This window comes from Macadamia integrifolia, chromosome 2, assembly GCF_013358625.1.
Source record: "Macadamia integrifolia cultivar HAES 741 chromosome 2, SCU_Mint_v3, whole genome shotgun sequence".
Lineage (NCBI taxonomy): Eukaryota > Viridiplantae > Streptophyta > Magnoliopsida > Proteales > Proteaceae > Macadamia > Macadamia integrifolia.
This window is the reverse complement of record NC_056558.1, coordinates 30645010-30662223: the sequence shown is the minus strand read 5'-3', so window position 1 is coordinate 30662223 and position 17214 is coordinate 30645010. Positions and strand designations below refer to the sequence as shown.

The window sequence follows — 17214 nt, the reverse complement described above, 5'->3', positions numbered from 1 at the left end:
GACTAGTTTTGGACTATTGCTATGTCCAGTGTAATATAAACAAACAAACCAAAGGTGAGAAGGTACACAAGAAAGCAAAAGGGAGGGAAGGGAGAAAAGCTCATTTGCTTTTGTGTGACTGTGTCTCCTCCACGAGTAAAACCAGGTTGGTATAAAAGTCTTGGCGTGAAACACCTACCCTTTTAATTTTTCACATACATTTTATTTTATGTTTTCTTTCTTTTTCGAAGGCTCTTCATAATTTCATTTTCATCAGATCTTCCTATATCTTCAGGTTTTTTGCTCCTCTTCTTCTTCTCTATCGACTATCGAGGGAGGGGAAATATATTTGTTTATTGACCTGTTGGAACTTTTAATCTGCGATTGATGGGTTTCCATTAATCATTTTAATGATTTAAGAAAAAATTGAAATGGGTTTTATTCTTTCCATTTTTTTTTAGAAATATTCTGTAGTTGTTTTAATTTACCCACTTCCAACAGGCATAGATTCTCTCTCTCTGTAACACAAATCGAGAGACCCTCTTAGTTTTTTTTTTTTTTTGGGGGGGGGGTTTGTGGGGGGAGGGGGTGGGTGAGGTGCGGTGGGAGTGGTGGTGGCGCTCTTACATGCATTATGTGCTTTGATCTGTTATGGATTCTCTGCTCATAAAATATTTCGCGCTTTTACTCCCTTTCTTTATCTTTCCTTTTTGTGGGTGCCTTTCCCTTTCTGAGCGTCAAGGCGGTTTCAGGAACGATGTATAGCTGGTGTCAGCTAGAGTAGCTGATGCAGATTCATGGATTTTATTCCTTTTTTCACCTGCCCAATTGGTTATAAATAGAGATTTCAATTTGGGTTTTTCTTCATTGCAGGAGTTCTTCTCAATAATTGCTGCATTAGGCGGGTTTGTCAGTGCGGTTCTTCGGGCTTTCAAAATGAGCTTCTCTACTAGCTCTGCTGGTTCAGGTTGCTCTTTTTCCTCGAATTTCATTTTCATCTGGATTTCGTATTAAGTGGTTTATATTTGAAATGGGTAACCTTTCTTGGTTTATTTTATTTTTTTATTTTTAATTGGATTTTTCTCCCCCACCTTTTCTTCATCCGAATGTTGTTAGTAGAGTGTAACAGGGAGCTGTTTTTGTTCTTCTCCTTCCTTGGTTATTTTTGGGGTCACCTTGATGGCTTGATTAACTCAATTGAGGCAAAGTTTCAGGTAGTAGGAGTGCTAGAAGGACATTCGAATTTGGAAGGACCCATGTGGTCAGGCCGAAAGGCAAACACCAGGCCACTATAGTCTGGCTGCATGGTCTCGGTGATAATGGATCAAGGTATTAGTTCTGTTTTTCAGTTTCCATTGCCATGATTGTTCTGTTAGAATTTTTGTTGGTAGAGATTTATGGTCATTTGCTTTTCCTTTTTCTATTAGTGTTGGCATTTCTCAATTGAACTGTTCTTTTCAAAAGATCAATCATTGTTAGCTGGAATGTATACCAAGTCGATGGGTAAAATTGATATTCATATTTTGGTGTACCTATTAGTTTTTTTGGTCAAACTTATTATCTTTTGTACTGCATAGTGGTGGATTGTTCATGGCTCTTAGAGACATGCATGCATAGCGCGTCAACAGTGTGTGAGACAGGGATTGGGGATTTCAGTAATTATCATTATTATTGTTCTTATCCTGCTCTGTCAGCAATGTTGTTGAGTTTCTATTCTTTTTCCATTTGTCCTGAGCATATACCTTGCTTGCAAATGGTAGACTCTTTTTGTTGTTGGAACAAGATAAATGGAGTTGGGAATGTCAATGCCTTGTCCTGTTTCTCTCTAAAGAGTCATTTAATGTAAAATTTAAATGTTTTGAACCATGCACCCTTTTGGTCAAGACTCTTCTATATTGAGAGTGACACTACAGTGAACTAAATAAACCTGATTGTTTGTCCTTTCTTTCATTCTCTTATGTATCTGAACTTAGCTGGTATGGCTTCACATTAGAAAGGTGAATCTGCCCAAAGGCTTGAATAAGACCACTAGTTCACTACCTATGTTGCCCAGCTAACTGAGCAATGAGATTGTTTAGCCTTAAGCTAGCTCTTACCTAAAGGTTAGTTTTTTTTTTATATAAATTTGATTTAATAGAAGTGCTTACAGAACTCTTTTTCTCTCCCGCTGTGCCTCTTCCCTCTTTACTCTCATATTTCTTTTCTCATCTCTCATCTTCCCATCTCTCCCCTCCTCCACTCCTGTTTGAACTTTTGTCAATTTTGTTTTGTATGGATCCATGTAGCTGACTCATTAAGTTGGGATAAAAGTTTGTTGTTGTTGTTGTATTTGGTGAATAAATTCTTGATTCAAAGTAATATGGGCTCCATCTTGTCTGGGTGCTTCAACATTGGGGGTTTTTTTTTTTGGCATATTTTTCCATCTTATCTAAAGGACTGCTCTGTGGTTCAAAAAGTTGATAGGAACATTGTAGCTTGTCACTTTTGAAGTTTTGCATAATGGTGTACAAACTTCTTAAAGACTGACAGCTTCCATGTCAATCATCGCTCTCACATTTCATCTTCTCATTTCCTACTGAAAATTTATAGATTATCCAATAGAGATTAACAGCTCTTTCTCATTTTTTTCTTTGGGTACTTTTGTGCAGCTGGTCCCAGCTACTGGAAACACTTCCTCTTCCAAATGTAAGGATAATAAGTATGTTTTAAGTTGCCTAAAATTGTATCTTTGTTTAAACATATATGTAAGTATGCGAGAATGGCTTCCTACTTCCTGAATAAATTTATTGAATGCTTCAATTGGATTTTTATGATGCAGATTAAATGGATATGCCCGACTGCCCCTACTCGACCTGTAGCAATTTTTGGTGGATTTCCTTGCACTGCGTGTAAGATTAATTAGTTTACATGAGCTGCTTTCCTTTTCAGGTCATTCATTGTGATTTGATGATTGATATTATATATTTTTTGTGAAGTTTTTCAAAGTCGAATTCAAACTCTTCCTGCCATTAACGCACTAAACAAATTCTAACAGTTTTTGTTGGTTTATATTAGGGTTTGATGTAGGAGACCTTTCAGAAGATGCTCCTGATGATGTCGAGGGTTTAGATGCTTCAGCAGCACATGTTGCAAACCTCTTGTCAACAGAGCCTGCTGATAGTAGGTTTCTTTTTTTCTTTTTTTCGTAGAAACTGATAGCAGGTTTCAATGTTTCTCTAATGAGGAAATGACACTTATCTAACTGCACTTGTAAAAGTATGTGATTATTTGAAGACATGTTAGTTCTCCAAACTTTGAAGTTTCAATCTGGACTGAAAAATTTATGTTATTTAACATTTTATTTTGGGGGGGGGTTTCCCTCCACTTCTAAAACTTAGATAATTTACTGGATTTCTGCCAGGAAAGCAGTTGTGGGTCAGTTGCTTCCTGGATGAGGTTCTAACATAATTTTTTATCTTAAGCTAGCCCCGTAGGGATGGTCATTTTTTATGAATAAATTTGTTATCCATGTAACTTCACAATTCACAATCTTGGTGGTTTCCTTATTTACAGTCAAACTTGGTATCGGCGGCTTCAGCATGGGTACTGCTACGGCACTTTACTCTGCCACTTGCTATGTACAAGGGAAGTATGGGAATGGAAACCCGTACCCTGTCAACTTAAGTTCAGTCGTTGGTTTAAGTGGATGGCTTCCATGTTCAAGGTTTGGATTCCTAAATTATTCTTTCCACATTCCCTTTGAGCAAAAGATGAAAAAATAAGAAAAATATGCACATACCTATGCTTACAGAATCACTGCCATATGCTCTTTTCCCTTATATTAAGTTCCTCTTGTGCATATATGTTCATAAGAAGCAGATATTGTCTGTTGCCAGGAGCTTGAGGAACAAGATAGAAGGTTCACAGGAGGCTGCAAGGAATGCTTCCTCCTTGCCCCTTTTGCTATGTCATGGCAAAGGTACCTTTGCTTTCCTTTTATATAATGAGTTATTTCGTTTGAGATTGTGTTATATTATCCTATTCATTTATAATAAAATATTGTACTAATTTGAAGATGGGGATGATCGTATTGGTCAGCTTAATGGAACTAACAGCCATAAGTTGACTTAGTATTGATTAACATCCTATTTTCTGTTGGATGTTAACCATAGAAGCCCATCCTTGGAGTTGTTTACTCCTGCGATTATGCTTCTTGGAGCATACTATTTGTTGGCTGTCTAGAACTGATAGAATTGAGGTTCCTTAGCTGTCTCTTAAAAAACTTCTCAGTTTGGATTGCTAAACTTAAATTCTGGATCCTCCTGCCGCTAGGTCTTTTGTTTCCTTGTCTGGAAAATGTCTCCATTATTAGGCCCTGGAGACGTTAAATCTGGTAATATACTAAAATGTCATGATCCTCACCACCTACACAAACTTAGCATTGGGGTGGTTGAAGACTTTTAGCTCAGTTGAATTGGGATAGCACTTATTCAACAGACTGCCCAGTAACCATGGCCTGATGGGGCTCTAGCCTATCGCTGTTTGAAGCCTCGATTCATTATTTGAAGAAATTTCCTGTATCGCAGGTAGCTAAAACCAAATTACAAGGTATAATGCTTGGCCTTACTGAATCAGGAAGCTGATTCCATTTTAGCCAACTTAGCAAGCTGAATCTCCCATTAATTGAGTGATGACATCCAAACAGCATGCAGAAAGTATTTTTGCACTTTAGCCAACCTAAACCAGGTTGGAAATATTATTATTATTATTATTATTATTATTTTTTTTGGGTGAATGACTGCACATATTTAGGTTATAGCCAACTTGATCTAGTTCTTTACCTCTGGTCACCTCTGGTTACTTCAATTCAGGAACCCTCTTGTTGAAGGTGGATTCAACTTCTTAAACCTTGTTACATATGAAAAATTTTCTTTTTAGTTTAGATTTATTAGCTTTTCTTAATTGTAGTAGAAGAAAACTCCAATATTGAATTCACTGGTTTTAGGCCCTCTACTTGTCTATGCATCTAAGAATACTCTATGAATTATGGCGTATTCTTTTAGCTTTTAAGGCATTGTATCGGTACTGTAAATTGTTATGGAGAAAGTATATGCTATTTCACTACAGGGACTGTTTTGTTCATATATTCCTGTTGCAGCTGATGATGTGGTCCTCTACAAACATGGAGAGAAATCTGCAGAGGTCTTAAATGCAACTGGGTTTCGTAATCTTACATTCAGAACCTATAATGGGTATCTAATTGGCTTTTGCCCCCAGCAAGAATTACATTGTTTAAATTATGACAAGCCAGACTGAATCTTCAATTTAACTGTGCAGGCTTGGCCATTATACTGTCCCAGAAGAGATGGACGAGGTCTGCAACTGGCTGAATGCAAGGTTGGGACTTGAGGGGTCTCACTCGTAATTGCAGAGCGATTTTTCGTTTCAAATAATAGCTAGTGAGGAAGAAATAGGAGGGGGTGAAAAGGAAGGGAACACACTGTTACATGTAAGGAGTAGAAGTGGGGGTAGTTGGAGAGTAGATATGGGTGTGGTATATGGTATAGTGGCATTCTACCTATTCCCTTTTGGTCCTCTAGCATCTGGTGAAAGGAACTTTTGAATATGCTTCTTTTTTTATTGGCTTGTTGGCTTGTTGGCACCTGCATGGGATTGGTAATGCTGAATCTTAACATTTTATGATTTGGGTTATTCTTATGGAATTTGGAATTCATTGGGTTATTCTTATGGAATTTGGAATTGATTCATGGGAGTGTGTATTTGTTCTGAATGTTAATTCAGATTTTTCAGGTCAATGCAATGTGAAAGTTAAAAAGTAGATAGAACATAAAACATGGGTTTACCCAAATCTTTCATCCTTTGGTCCAATTCATTAGTACCTAACATCAGTATCTGAGTGATCAAGGATTGGGAGTTGGGCTACCCTGGAATACAGCTTGCAGAGATAATTCCTGCATGCCACTTTCAGGTGCAAAGAAAAGAAGGCTATTATGGTTGTCCATGTCTAAAACCTGGATGGACCCAGACACCCCTATGATACTTGTCTTCTCTTGCTCCATTGTCCAATACTACAATCCATTTGGGCTGCTGATCTTGGATTGGATTGCGTATGGAGCTCTCCAAGTCTTCCTCCTGGTCTGACATTTTTGAATCTTTAATTAGCTCTAATCTAATTCCACCTTATGGCGCAACGGTTAAGTTGTATTGCAATATGTTAATCACAGTAGCAAAATTTGGAAACAGCCTTTCTTGTGAAGCAAGAGGTAAGGCAGAGTATATTTATCTCTCCCAAACTCCAATTGGGTTGCATTTCTTCTATTTAATTGCCCCTTCTAAACCTTGCAGTAGTGGAAGTTTCGTGCACTGGATTGCTCTTCCTCTATGTAATTTAACGTGTGATGTTACTCAGGCTGCGATTGGTAACGTTATGTGTAAAAAACGAAAATTTCAATTTCTGTGTCAAAATGCCTTTTTTTTTTTGGAATGACAAAAGTTTTCATTTCTAACATTTATTTATTTATTTTTTGTTAAAAAAAAAATGAAACACATTATAAATGCACCAAACACTTTATTCTATTTTTTTTTTTTGTTTTATGAGAACGAAAAAAAATCTAAAAATGTTTTTTTGAAACGTTACCAAACACAGCCTCAGGGTTTTTGGTTTTTTGGGTAAATTTCTCGTCTGCTTTCGATCGCCAACCACTCTACCCACAAAAAATTGTTGCATTGTCAATAAGTGCATTGCTGAGCTGTCACTTTGACCCAAGTCCTTGTCATTGTCTCCTTATTTTGGTCCTACCTAGTTCATGACATTGGCAGATTATCAATCTATACCTCTCATATTGTTTTTTTTTTTTCAATACAAAAGAAAGAAGTTAAATTAAGTGAAAAAACTAATCACATCAATATCATGGTTGGAGATGTTAATGTTAGAATAATTATTCATAGCCATGTGGGCCAGGCAAAGCATAAGAAGAACCGCATAGTTTGTAGGACTAGGTCAAAATGTAATGGTAAGATATTATAAATATCTAAAAGAAGATGGATTAGGCTCCAAGACCACAAAGTGGTGCTTCTTTAAAAAAGTAACTGTTCCAAATCGTCTGAGTTGTTCCAAATTTCTCTAATGTTCCGACCATCCATCTTTGCTTACATCAATCCAAGAAAAAGACCTCTTGTATTGGTTTCAATAGTTTTTCTTATCAGCAAATAATTAACCGATAATGATATACATTTTCCTATATATATATATATATATGATGTAGTAAACTCATCCAGATATAACTTTATTGGAAATAATAGCAGAAAACCGCTGACCACAATGATGGTGGTATTGAGTATAGGGTAGCATGGAGAAGCTTCAAGATGCTCTTTTATAAGAAAAATGGAAAATGCTCTCTCAATTAGTGGCATAAAGGAAGGTGCCAATGAGGTGCAGCGAAATGATCTCGTACATAAGATGGAAGTAAGGCCATTTCATGTGAAGAAGAGAAAAATGAGAATACCACCATAATCTCTCTTGATGGTTCAAAGTAACTTTTTCCCATATAAAAAAGGCGGAAAATATCTCCAAGCAGGTGGAGACATTAAATGTAGTCTCTCTGTATCTCTGTGCCTCTATTAACTGATACCTACGTATGCTCTCTGATTGGTGGGTTCCCTAGGCCACCAGCTTGGAGAACCCTCCCCATACCAAAAACTTGGACCACAAAAAGAATGTATAATGACTGAGCAGTGCTGCAGTGATAAGGACATTGCCCTTTATTCTTGGAAGACATTTTTTTTTTTGGTAAGCCTTGGAAGACCTTATGACCAACCTGTATTTAGAATCACAGCAATTCTTAGAAACCCTATAGTTGAATTGCCTTGATTCTATATAAGGCTCTTCCAAGCGGAGTCAAGATATGAAACAGTTTACTTAGCATTGCTCATGGGCATCTAAGAGAATATGGCTCAACATGTCCAGTAATTACTCTTCGGCCTAAGGACTGAGCCCACCTGCACTAATGGCTGAACCACCTACTGCCACTGTGACGGTGCAGTTCTTAAATTCTTTGTGGAATATATATATATATATATATATGTATATTTTCAGTCAATATAATCTTCAATGAGTGGTTTGGGATCTTTTTATTTTTTTACATGACTCTAGAGATACCATGTTTGTTTCGAAAGATGGTTTACAAAAAATAAATAAATAATAAAGAAAAAAAATCATTTAATCATATTAAATCTATGATCGAACCTAATGTAAGTATAGGGTATTCAAAAAATTCTATCACATTTTGAAAGAGAGAATAGTTATCTTAAACACAAATATTTTTTACGAAATTTAACTCTTCCAGTACCAAGCAAGACTCTAAACTCCTACGGTGATCTCACTATCAATGACTGCACAAACACAAGGAGACGATCTCCTTAACATACTCATTCCTTGAATCACAAACACTAATCATAGGGTCAGCTATGAGGGTTAAGAATAACGCTTATGAACCTAAGGAGTTGGAGAGAGAAACGAGAGCAACAAGGACACGAGCGAAGAGAGAGTCGAGGTCAGTGGTGAGTGGAAGGAGTGAAGAGAGATGAATACAAAATAAAAAAAAGTATACAACTTTTCTTCTCCTTATCCTTTATTTAGGTGTGATTCGGGAAAACATCTTGGCGTATCTATGAGAATTTGTCCAGATTGTAATAATATGTCATCCCATTTTTCATTGCCTTCCATGGCNTCTATTTTTTTTTTGTTTTATAAGAACGAAAAAAAATTAAAAAATATTTTTTTAAAACGTTATCAAAGCCTCAGGGTTTTTGGTTTTTTGGGTAAGTTTCTCGTTTGCTTTCAATCGCCAACCACTCTACCCACAAAAAATTGTCGCATTGTCAATAAGTGCATTGCTGAGCTGTCACTTTTACCCAAGTCCTTGTCATTGTGTCCTTATTTTGGTCCTACCTAGTTCATGACATTGGCAGATTATCAATCTATACCTCTCATATTGTTTTTTTTTTCAATACAAAAGAAAGAAGTTAAATTAAGTGAAAAAACTAATCACATCAATGTCATGGTTGGAGATGTTAAATGTTAGAATCATTATTCATAGCCATGTGGGCCAGGCAAAGCATAAGAAGAACCGCATAGTTTGTAGGACTAGGTCAAAATGTAATGGTAAGATATTATAAATATCTAAAAGAAGATGGACTACGTTCCAAGACCACGAAGTGGTGCTTCTTTTAAAAAAATAACTGTTCTAAATCCTCTGAGTTGTTCCAAATTGCTCTTTTGTTCCGACCATCCATCTTTGCTTACATCAATTCAAGAAAAAGACCTCTTGGCAAGGATTAAAGTATTGGTATCGGTCATCGTATCGGTCGGTTAAAATTAAGATACGTATCGGAGAGTATCGTATCGTATCGGAGATACACTAAGATACGCTAAAGATACACACATAAATGGATATGAAACATTTTTTTAAACACTTTTGCATTAAGAGTTTGTTAAAAAAAGCTATTGATAACATGTATTATGCATAAACACTAAATTGAGGGTATCGTACTAAGAATTCAAGGTTTATAGTTGCCCCATAAATGTAAAATCCTTGTTCCCAACCTTGATTTTCACTTTAGTTAGAGAGAAATATGGCTGACAACAACTTTGGAACAAAAACCCTTCAAAAAATCATGTTTTTCTGAAAAATTACCCATCTTGGCCATTATATGACCATAGCGCACTGTATCGGTATGTACCGATACTCACCGATACGTATTGATACTCACCGATACGTACCGATATATATATATATATATCGATACTCACCGATACGTGCCAATATACCGATACGTACTGATCGATACATACCGATACTCACCGATACGTATCGAAACGTACATTTTACCTCAATTTTATAATTTTCATAGTCGTATCGAGGCATATCATATCATATCGATGCGTATTGGTGGTGTATTGATGCATATCGGTATGTATTGTAGGATATATATCGATACGAAAGGATTTTAAAAATTTCATGTATCGTATCGATGTGTATCGTATCGGTCGGTTAAATTTAAGATACGTATCGGAGGGTATCGTATCGGTATCGAAGATACTTAAAACCATGCCTCTTGGTTTCAATAGTTTTTCTTATCAGTAAATAATTAACAGATAATGAGATACATTTTTCTTTTATATATATATATATGATGCAGTAAACCCATCCAGATGTAACTTTATTGGAAATAATAGCAGAAAACCACTGACCACAATGATGGTGGAATTGAGTATAGGGTAACATGGAGAAGCTTCAAGATGCTCTTTTATAAGAAAAAATGGAAATGGTTCTCTCAATCAGTGTTATCAATTCGGCTGAACCGAATTTTTCTGAATTTTTGATAAAATTATGACCGAATCCAAATTAAAAATAAAATTCGGTAAAATTCGTGATTTTTTCAAAAGTAAATATAAAACACGAATAATTCGGACCGAATCCGAATTAAACCAAATTATTCGGTCCACTTAAACAGTATTAAAAAAAAACCAAAAAAAAAAAAAAAAAAAAAAAACCCAATAAGTTTTTTGACCGCTTTTTTGACCGAATCCTTAAATTAATCAACAGAATTATTTCGAATAATTCTCCGTCCAAATAATTCCTGAATCTAAATTTGCTAACTATGCTCTCAATAAGTGGCAATAAGTGGCATAGAGGAGGGTGCCAATGAGATGCAGCAGAATGGTCTCGTACATAAGATGGAAGTAAGGTCATTTCATGTGAGGAAGAGAAAAACGAGAATGCTGCCAAAGTCTCTCTTGGTGGCTCAAAGAAACTTTTCCCATATAAAAAAAGGGGGAAAATATCTCCAAGCATGTGGAGATATTAAATGAAGTCTCTCTTTATCTCTGTGACTCTATTAACTGATACCTACGTATGCTCTCTGATTGGTGGGTTCCCTAGGCCGCCAGCCTGGAGAACCCTCCCCATACCAAAAACTTGGACCACAAAAAGAATATATAATGCCTGAGCAGTGCTGCAGTGGTAAGGACATTGCCCTTTATTCTTGGAAGACATTATTTTTTTCTTTTGGTAAGCCTTGGAAGACCTTATGACCAACCTGTATTTAGAATCACAGCAATTCTTAGAAACCCTATAGTTGAATTGCCTTGATTCTATATAAGGCTCTTCCAAGCGGAGTCAAGATATGAAACAGTTTACTTAGCATTGCTCATGGGCATCTAAGAGAATATGGCTCAACATGTCCAGTAATTACTCTTCGGCCTAAGGACTGAGCCCACCTGCACTAATGGCTGAACCACCTACTGCCACTGTGACGGTGCAGTTCTTAAATTCTTTGTGGAATATATATATATATATATATATGTATATTTTCAGTCAATATAATCTTCAATGAGTGGTTTGGGATCTTTTTATTTTTTTACATGACTCTAGAGATACCATGTTTGTTTCGAAAGATGGTTTACAAAAAATAAATAAATAATAAAGAAAAAAAATCATTTAATCATATTAAATCTATGATCGAGCCTAATGTAAGTATAGGGTATTCAAAAAATTCTATCACATTTTGAAAGAGAGAATAGTTATCTTAAACACAAATATTTTTTTACGAAATTTAACTCTTCCAGTACCAAGCAAGACTCTAAACTCCTACGGTGATTATCAATGACTGCACAAACACAAGGAGACGATCTCCTTAACATACTCATTCCTTGAATCACAAACACTAATCATAGGGTCAGCTATAGAGGGTTAAGAATAACCCTTATGGAACCTAAGGAGTGAGAGAGAAAAGAGAGCAACAAGAGACACGAGCGAAGAGAGAGAGAGGTCAGTGGTGAGGTGGAAGGGAGTGAAGAGAGATGAATACAAAATAAAAAAAAGTATACAACTTTCTTCTCCTTATCCTTATTTATTGATTCGGGAAACATCTTGGGTAATCTATGAGAATTTGTCCAGATTGTAATAATATGTCATCCCATTTTTCATGCCTTCCATGGCCCTTGCAACAAGCCCTTATGAAGGTTGATGTTGGTAGACCTAGAGAATCTCATTTTGGCAATGCCCATTTTCTCATGTTGAGAGATGATGAAAACTTTTAACATTAGTTGAAAATTTAAATTTGGCTATCATAAGATAATGTCGACTTAACCATTTAAAATATAATTATTAAAGCCTTGAGATGGGGGTCATCTAGTCGTGGAACCCAAAACTTTGACAAATCCAAGGAGAATACTACTCATCCAATGGCTCGGAAGAGGTGGACAGCTTATATTGACAAGGAGTTGAAGTGGTAATTGTCCCTTCTGGTACCAATTATTTTAAGGTTGTTTGATCATTTAAATTTGGTTTCCACAAAACTACAAGGATGATTAATGATTGGGTTTGACACATCATTTCTCTTTGTCATGGAAAAAAAACCCTATCAGCTAGGTGCAGAGAAAGTAATCAGTGTGCAGGATGTGAAAAATCGCGCTGCCCCCCCCCCCCCGCGACATGCGCTGAATATGCTCCTGGTGTGCCCTTCCATTGGCTGCTGGTATGGTATTTTCTATGCCAGACCAGCAGGATTCTCTCGCCCGTTAGGTTATTTGTGTTGGATCCGGCACCTCTACTGCGCACAAGAAGCAGCAGCTCAGATCAAACGCCTTGGAACTCCTCGTCATGGAACCCAACACATGAGCGCACGTTTCGAGACACTCCAGGACGTTGGATCTGAACTGCCACCTCTTGTGCACAGTAAAGGAGCCCTTCCCATTTATGCTACAAAGTAACAACTACAAGATATTCATGTATTTTGTCCCCAATTCTCATTCAAACAAACTCCCAATCATCCAGAACAAACAAATGATTCTCTGATAATTAATCAAATATGAACAAATTACAACACACAAACCAAAAAAAAATAGCAGGACTCTTTAAAACAGCTGAGGAAAAAGAAAGAGTGGAAATGAGAAGATTTATGTTCTGACTTCAAAATAGTAGGTGGAAATCCTCCCCTAAACTGGCTCCCTTGACAAGGATTGGCATAAAACTAAGACAAATCAATGTCTGTTTTTTGTTTCTCAAGATAGGTTAGGTTCACCTTTGGACCTCTTTGACAAAAGACAGTCCTGCAACACCATTCGATGCTGAAAGAAGATGCTTATCTTGATCTGCATCATCGCTTTCCGCAGCCTCATGTGTGTTGGTTGAGAAAGACTCTGGAATATCTTCTTCTGCATGTCATATAAAACAATAAACCCACCAATGTGAATGGTAATGCAAGAAAATAAGGTATAACAGCTACTGCATAATATGCATTAAGATCAAGGGAGGTTTTCATGTAATCAACTGTCATGCCAGGATAAATTCAAAAGAAGAATCAGGGTACAAACCTGAGAACACGTAGTCATCAGGCAGTTGTTTAACAGTGGATTCTTGAAGGATTTCAGGAAGCAGACAACTGCACATGGCACCTGAAATTTAAGTCAGATTCCTTATCTACAATTTTCTGTTGTTAAACAACAAGAAGCACTGTTAGATACTTCGAATCATTTTATGAAGGAAACAGAAATGTCAAGAAATCATGTTTGCTATATGTGTAAGAACTAACAGAGAAACAGCAAACTACTGAAAATCTCAGCAGCAGGCACAATTTACAAAATTCTGCAAACTCGCAAAGGACCAAAGCAGTACACCCATGACTATATGAAAAATTCTGAAGGATATGACTCATCCTATAGGCACAATTAACTGACTATAGCAAGATATGCATACCTACTCGAGCAAGTCGGTTCACCCATCCAGGGATTCGTTTCCCTGTCAATCTATATGAGATGTCTGCTGTAAAATGATTACAATTCTTGGAAATGAGGTGATAAGTGTCACCATGATATTCTGAAGAAACATTCTCTATGAATTTGCGGAATTCAGAAGCTGGCATGTTTAAACGGCCCAACAAGATTGAGCATCTGTAGACAAAACCTGGGCAACTCTGTGGTTCCACTTCAAACACTCCACTAGCTGGGAAGTCATGAGCTCCAAATCCATACTCCACACCATATACTGGAATAAAAAAATTAGAACAAATAATGTTATTAATCTATCAGACAGAACCAAGATTCAAGGGAATGAACAAAGCTATCAACAAGAATAGGCAGCTAAAATTCTTCGCTATTTGCTGTTTTTAGATTAGTTTAACCATGATTTCCATGGCAGTGCCAACTGTTGCAAAAAACAATATTATGGCAAAATATAATTGGCTGAAAACCATTCACCCAAAATTCCTACAAGACCTAAATCCAATGATCAAATGAGAATCAGAATGATGAACAACATTGAGTCGCACGATCAAATTCCTTCAAACCAGAAAGATTCCCCCCCCCCCTCTAATGTCACTACATATCATTGATGGATCAGATGAACATCTACAACAACAACAACAGCTCAGCCTTATCCCAACTAAATGGGGTCGGCTACATGGATCTGAGTGCATCAGATGAACATATCAAATTAAATCTTATTCTCATACTCTTATTTGTCATGGTTTTACTTGAATCATCACTTCTGATTACTTCCCTACATCATAAGTAGCCCAAGCATACTAGAAACTGGAAAGAGTTATATTGTCACTCAGATGTAAAGTTGGGACATAACTTTGGATCTCCCCTTCAGAGAATCTTGGAAGAGGATACAAAATAGAAATTCTCGTGAAAGTGTCTTTCCCATCAACTTGGCTAGCTACCATGTTCCTCTATAAAATAAAAATCCAGAAAATACTGGAAGAAAAAGTGCACCATATATGAAATTTCATTTATCATATGGCTAGTATCATGTCAATTGTTGCTACATCACAATAAACAATATCAGTAAATGATATAAGTCTAAGCATGATACTGTTCACGTTAACAGTGCCCATAATTACTGTTCACATTTCGGTTCAGCCTAGAACTTTCTATTTTATTTCCTAGCTAAGACTTTAGTTAGCATAGTGTGCAAGTCTCAAAGTTCCCTTGTAAGAGACTTTTAGATCTTTCCTTTTTCTTGCCTTTTATTTTCTGTTTAGAAAGAATTGAGCTATATGTATGAGAGACAGCAGAGTCTCCTCCATAACGATTTTATGAATGAAAAGAAACTTTGCTTTGTGCAAGAAGCTGTGTGAGACAGTGAGGTGAGATGCCTAAGAGAGAGTGAGAAGCTCAATCCACCTATCCTTCTACCTTCTCTTCTCTCCAATCAATACCCCTTCCTCTATTTCATATTCTGAGTTTGTTTCCGGTATAACTGAGATCAACTGGGGGATACTACAGCTGAGATACCTCATCAGTTCAACAGAAGAGTGCCTAATCACTGCTGCCATTGTTGCTGACTGGCTCTGTTTCTCCAAGAGGTTTTGCTGCAACTTTGATCTCCTTATATCAGCACATCAAGCCACCATCTGTGGCTGGTATTTGGAGGGCAGCATACACATTCAAGACCCTCCCCTCAATGCTGATTAGGTGTACATCAGAAGGCTGAGTTTGTCTGTTTCACATTTCCTTCTAATTCTGAGACTTACCTGTTGATATCTCAGTATCTAACCATTTGGACTAAGATTTTTAGGGATTCGTCCCTTCTATTAGAAGTCTCTTTGATTAAAAGATAAGGCCCATCCAGTGCTTGTATCCATTATTTTTTAAGTTGTCAATTTTCTGGTTGTAACTGCAATCCTATTTTGGGGTTAAGTCACTTGTAATAATGGTAATTGATACCATTATTACATGAACTTGAGTTCTCAAAAAAACATCTAGCAGAACCTATAAATCAGAGTTCCAACAACTCCACTGAATATGCAACAACGATACAATAACCTCCACGTAACAGAGAGGATCATCTCTATATGTATAAATGGAGTACTCCTACCACCTTCCCCACCCAAAACATAAAGATGTTTTCAAACTTATCTTATGGATCTGATTAGTAGTTGTCAAATTAGGCCAATTGCAAGTCAAATCATCCACTCAACAACATACAAAGATTCACTACCATTTTATGAATCCAGTAAAACAAACATTTATGTGGCAAGAGAATTTCAAAACCAACCAAAAATTTTACACAAAAATTCCAAAATGTCAATTCCTGGACTACTAAATTAAATACTCAACCACCAAATAAACGAAAGAAAACCAAAATAAATTCTAACAGATAGCCATAACACAGGTCCCTTATCATCACAAACTACAAAAATCAAAGATCATGCTTCCTAAAAACAAAATTTCAGCAACCCAACATATCATTTTCTTTTCTGGAAAGGACACCAAATTCTTAAAGGTCCCTATCATACCAATACCAATCAATCCAAAAGATCACGGTTTTTAGACTCCAACATACCATTTTCCCATCTAGAGAAAGGACGCGAAATTCTCAGTGGAAGTAGGAAGGGGAAGTAGAAATGGATGTTCTTACCTTCAATTCCAGAATGAAAGATACCCAACCCAAACCAGTACATGTAATTGTTGATAGGGGTGAGATCATATACATTCAGGTACACCTGAGTCTCGTAATTCCCTTCACTACTTCCAGAAGAAGTTGCGTTAGGACCATTCGTGTTCGTCATTCCCATTTGATGATCCCTTCTTCCGCGACACTCCTCAAAACCCATCAAACCCCCCAAAACCTTCATCGCTTCATGAATTATGCTACAGAGGTAGCGAGGGGTAGAGGGTGAGAGGGTAGAGGTGGGTTCACGAACTAAGGAAACCAATTGGATCTTCGGCGACACAAGTAAAACAGACGATTAAGGGTAAGCAGAGATTTCGCAAAAGCAAATACAACGAAAAGGAGAAGGCCGGAGCCTGTATCTTGCATCTGCCACTCTCTCTCTCTCTCTCTCTCTCTCTCCAAGTGAAAATACTGATATGTGAATATGAAATCGAAATCGAAATCGAAATCGAATCGAGCGGTTTACATTGAAATCGTAAAACCATTTATTGAATGGTTCGATTCTGGTTTTAAGTTTAAGACTGATTAGCTAAACAGGTTGGTTTAGTTTTAACGGTTTAATCCGTCGGTTTCAAATCGAATTGACATTGTGAAAACCACACTGTTTACACCGTCAAAATCTACCCTTTTAATCCATATAGCGATTTAATAGAATAAGGGGTAACTAATGCGTTTTCAGTGCCTCATGTTCTTTAATTTTAGAATACTAATGATAAGTTGTGTTCATTAGCAGCTTTCTTTGCATTTCACTTTCTCCATGTAATATTTTCTT

The 17214-nt window shown here is 36.8% G+C and overlaps 2 protein-coding genes across 6 annotated transcripts; one reads left to right on the top strand and one right to left on the bottom strand.

The window, feature by feature from the left end:
* On the top strand, positions 1-5726 carry LOC122069669 (acyl-protein thioesterase 2-like). Of its 3 annotated transcripts, none has more exons than XM_042633736.1 (10): positions 1-145; positions 853-946; positions 1194-1308; positions 2628-2664; positions 2798-2867; positions 3034-3138; positions 3532-3682; positions 3855-3937; positions 5117-5210; positions 5296-5726. In XM_042633736.1, the coding sequence occupies exons 2-10, from the start codon at positions 916-918 to the stop codon at positions 5381-5383; spliced, it is 774 nt and encodes a 257-aa protein (XP_042489670.1). In that variant the 5' UTR covers positions 1-145; positions 853-915; the 3' UTR covers positions 5384-5726. The 3 variants fall into 3 exon arrangements, with proteins under 3 accessions (XP_042489670.1, XP_042489677.1, XP_042489684.1); XM_042633743.1 differs by having other exon boundaries at positions 142-274; XM_042633750.1 differs by lacking the exon at positions 1-145 and having other exon boundaries at positions 745-946.
* Positions 5727-12813: 7087 nt separating this feature from the next.
* Positions 12814-16853, bottom strand: LOC122091453 (deSI-like protein At4g17486). Of its 3 annotated transcripts, none has more exons than XM_042661424.1 (4): positions 16407-16853; positions 13740-14027; positions 13358-13425; positions 12814-13198 (listed from the first exon to the last, which is right to left on the bottom strand). In XM_042661424.1, exons 1-4 carry the CDS (start codon positions 16621-16623, stop codon positions 13046-13048), a joined length of 726 nt encoding a protein of 241 aa, XP_042517358.1. In that variant the 5' UTR covers positions 16624-16853; the 3' UTR covers positions 12814-13045. The 3 variants fall into 3 exon arrangements, with proteins under 3 accessions (XP_042517358.1, XP_042517348.1, XP_042517365.1); XM_042661414.1 differs by having other exon boundaries at positions 13358-13438; positions 13744-14027; XM_042661431.1 differs by having other exon boundaries at positions 13358-13438; positions 16407-16851.
* Positions 16854-17214: the final 361 nt, after the last annotated feature.

What these genes read in the sequence shown, in the direction of transcription:
- LOC122069669 (XM_042633736.1), top strand. Translation starts at nt 916, where the DNA reads ATGAGCTTCTCTACTAGCTCTGCTGGTTCAG. An exon ending in AAACACTTCCTCTTCCAAAT is followed by an intron (nt 2,665 to 2,797) that starts GTAAGGATAATA and finishes TTTATGATGCAG; the next exon opens with ATTAAATGGATATGCCCGAC. An exon ending in ACATTCAGAACCTATAATGG is followed by an intron (nt 5,211 to 5,295) that starts GTATCTAATTGG and finishes TTAACTGTGCAG; the next exon opens with GCTTGGCCATTATACTGTCC.
- LOC122091453 (XM_042661414.1), bottom strand. Translation starts at nt 16,623, where the DNA reads ATGAAGGTTTTGGGGGGTTTGATGGGTTTTGAGGAGTGTCGCGGAAGA. An exon ending in CTTTCATTCTGGAATTGAAG is followed by an intron (nt 14,028 to 16,406) that starts GTAAGAACATCC and finishes TTTTTATTCCAG; the next exon opens with TATATGGTGTGGAGTATGGA. An exon ending in TGATGACTACGTGTTCTCAG is followed by an intron (nt 13,199 to 13,357) that starts GTTTGTACCCTG and finishes TATGACATGCAG; the next exon opens with AAGAAGATATTCCAGAGTCT.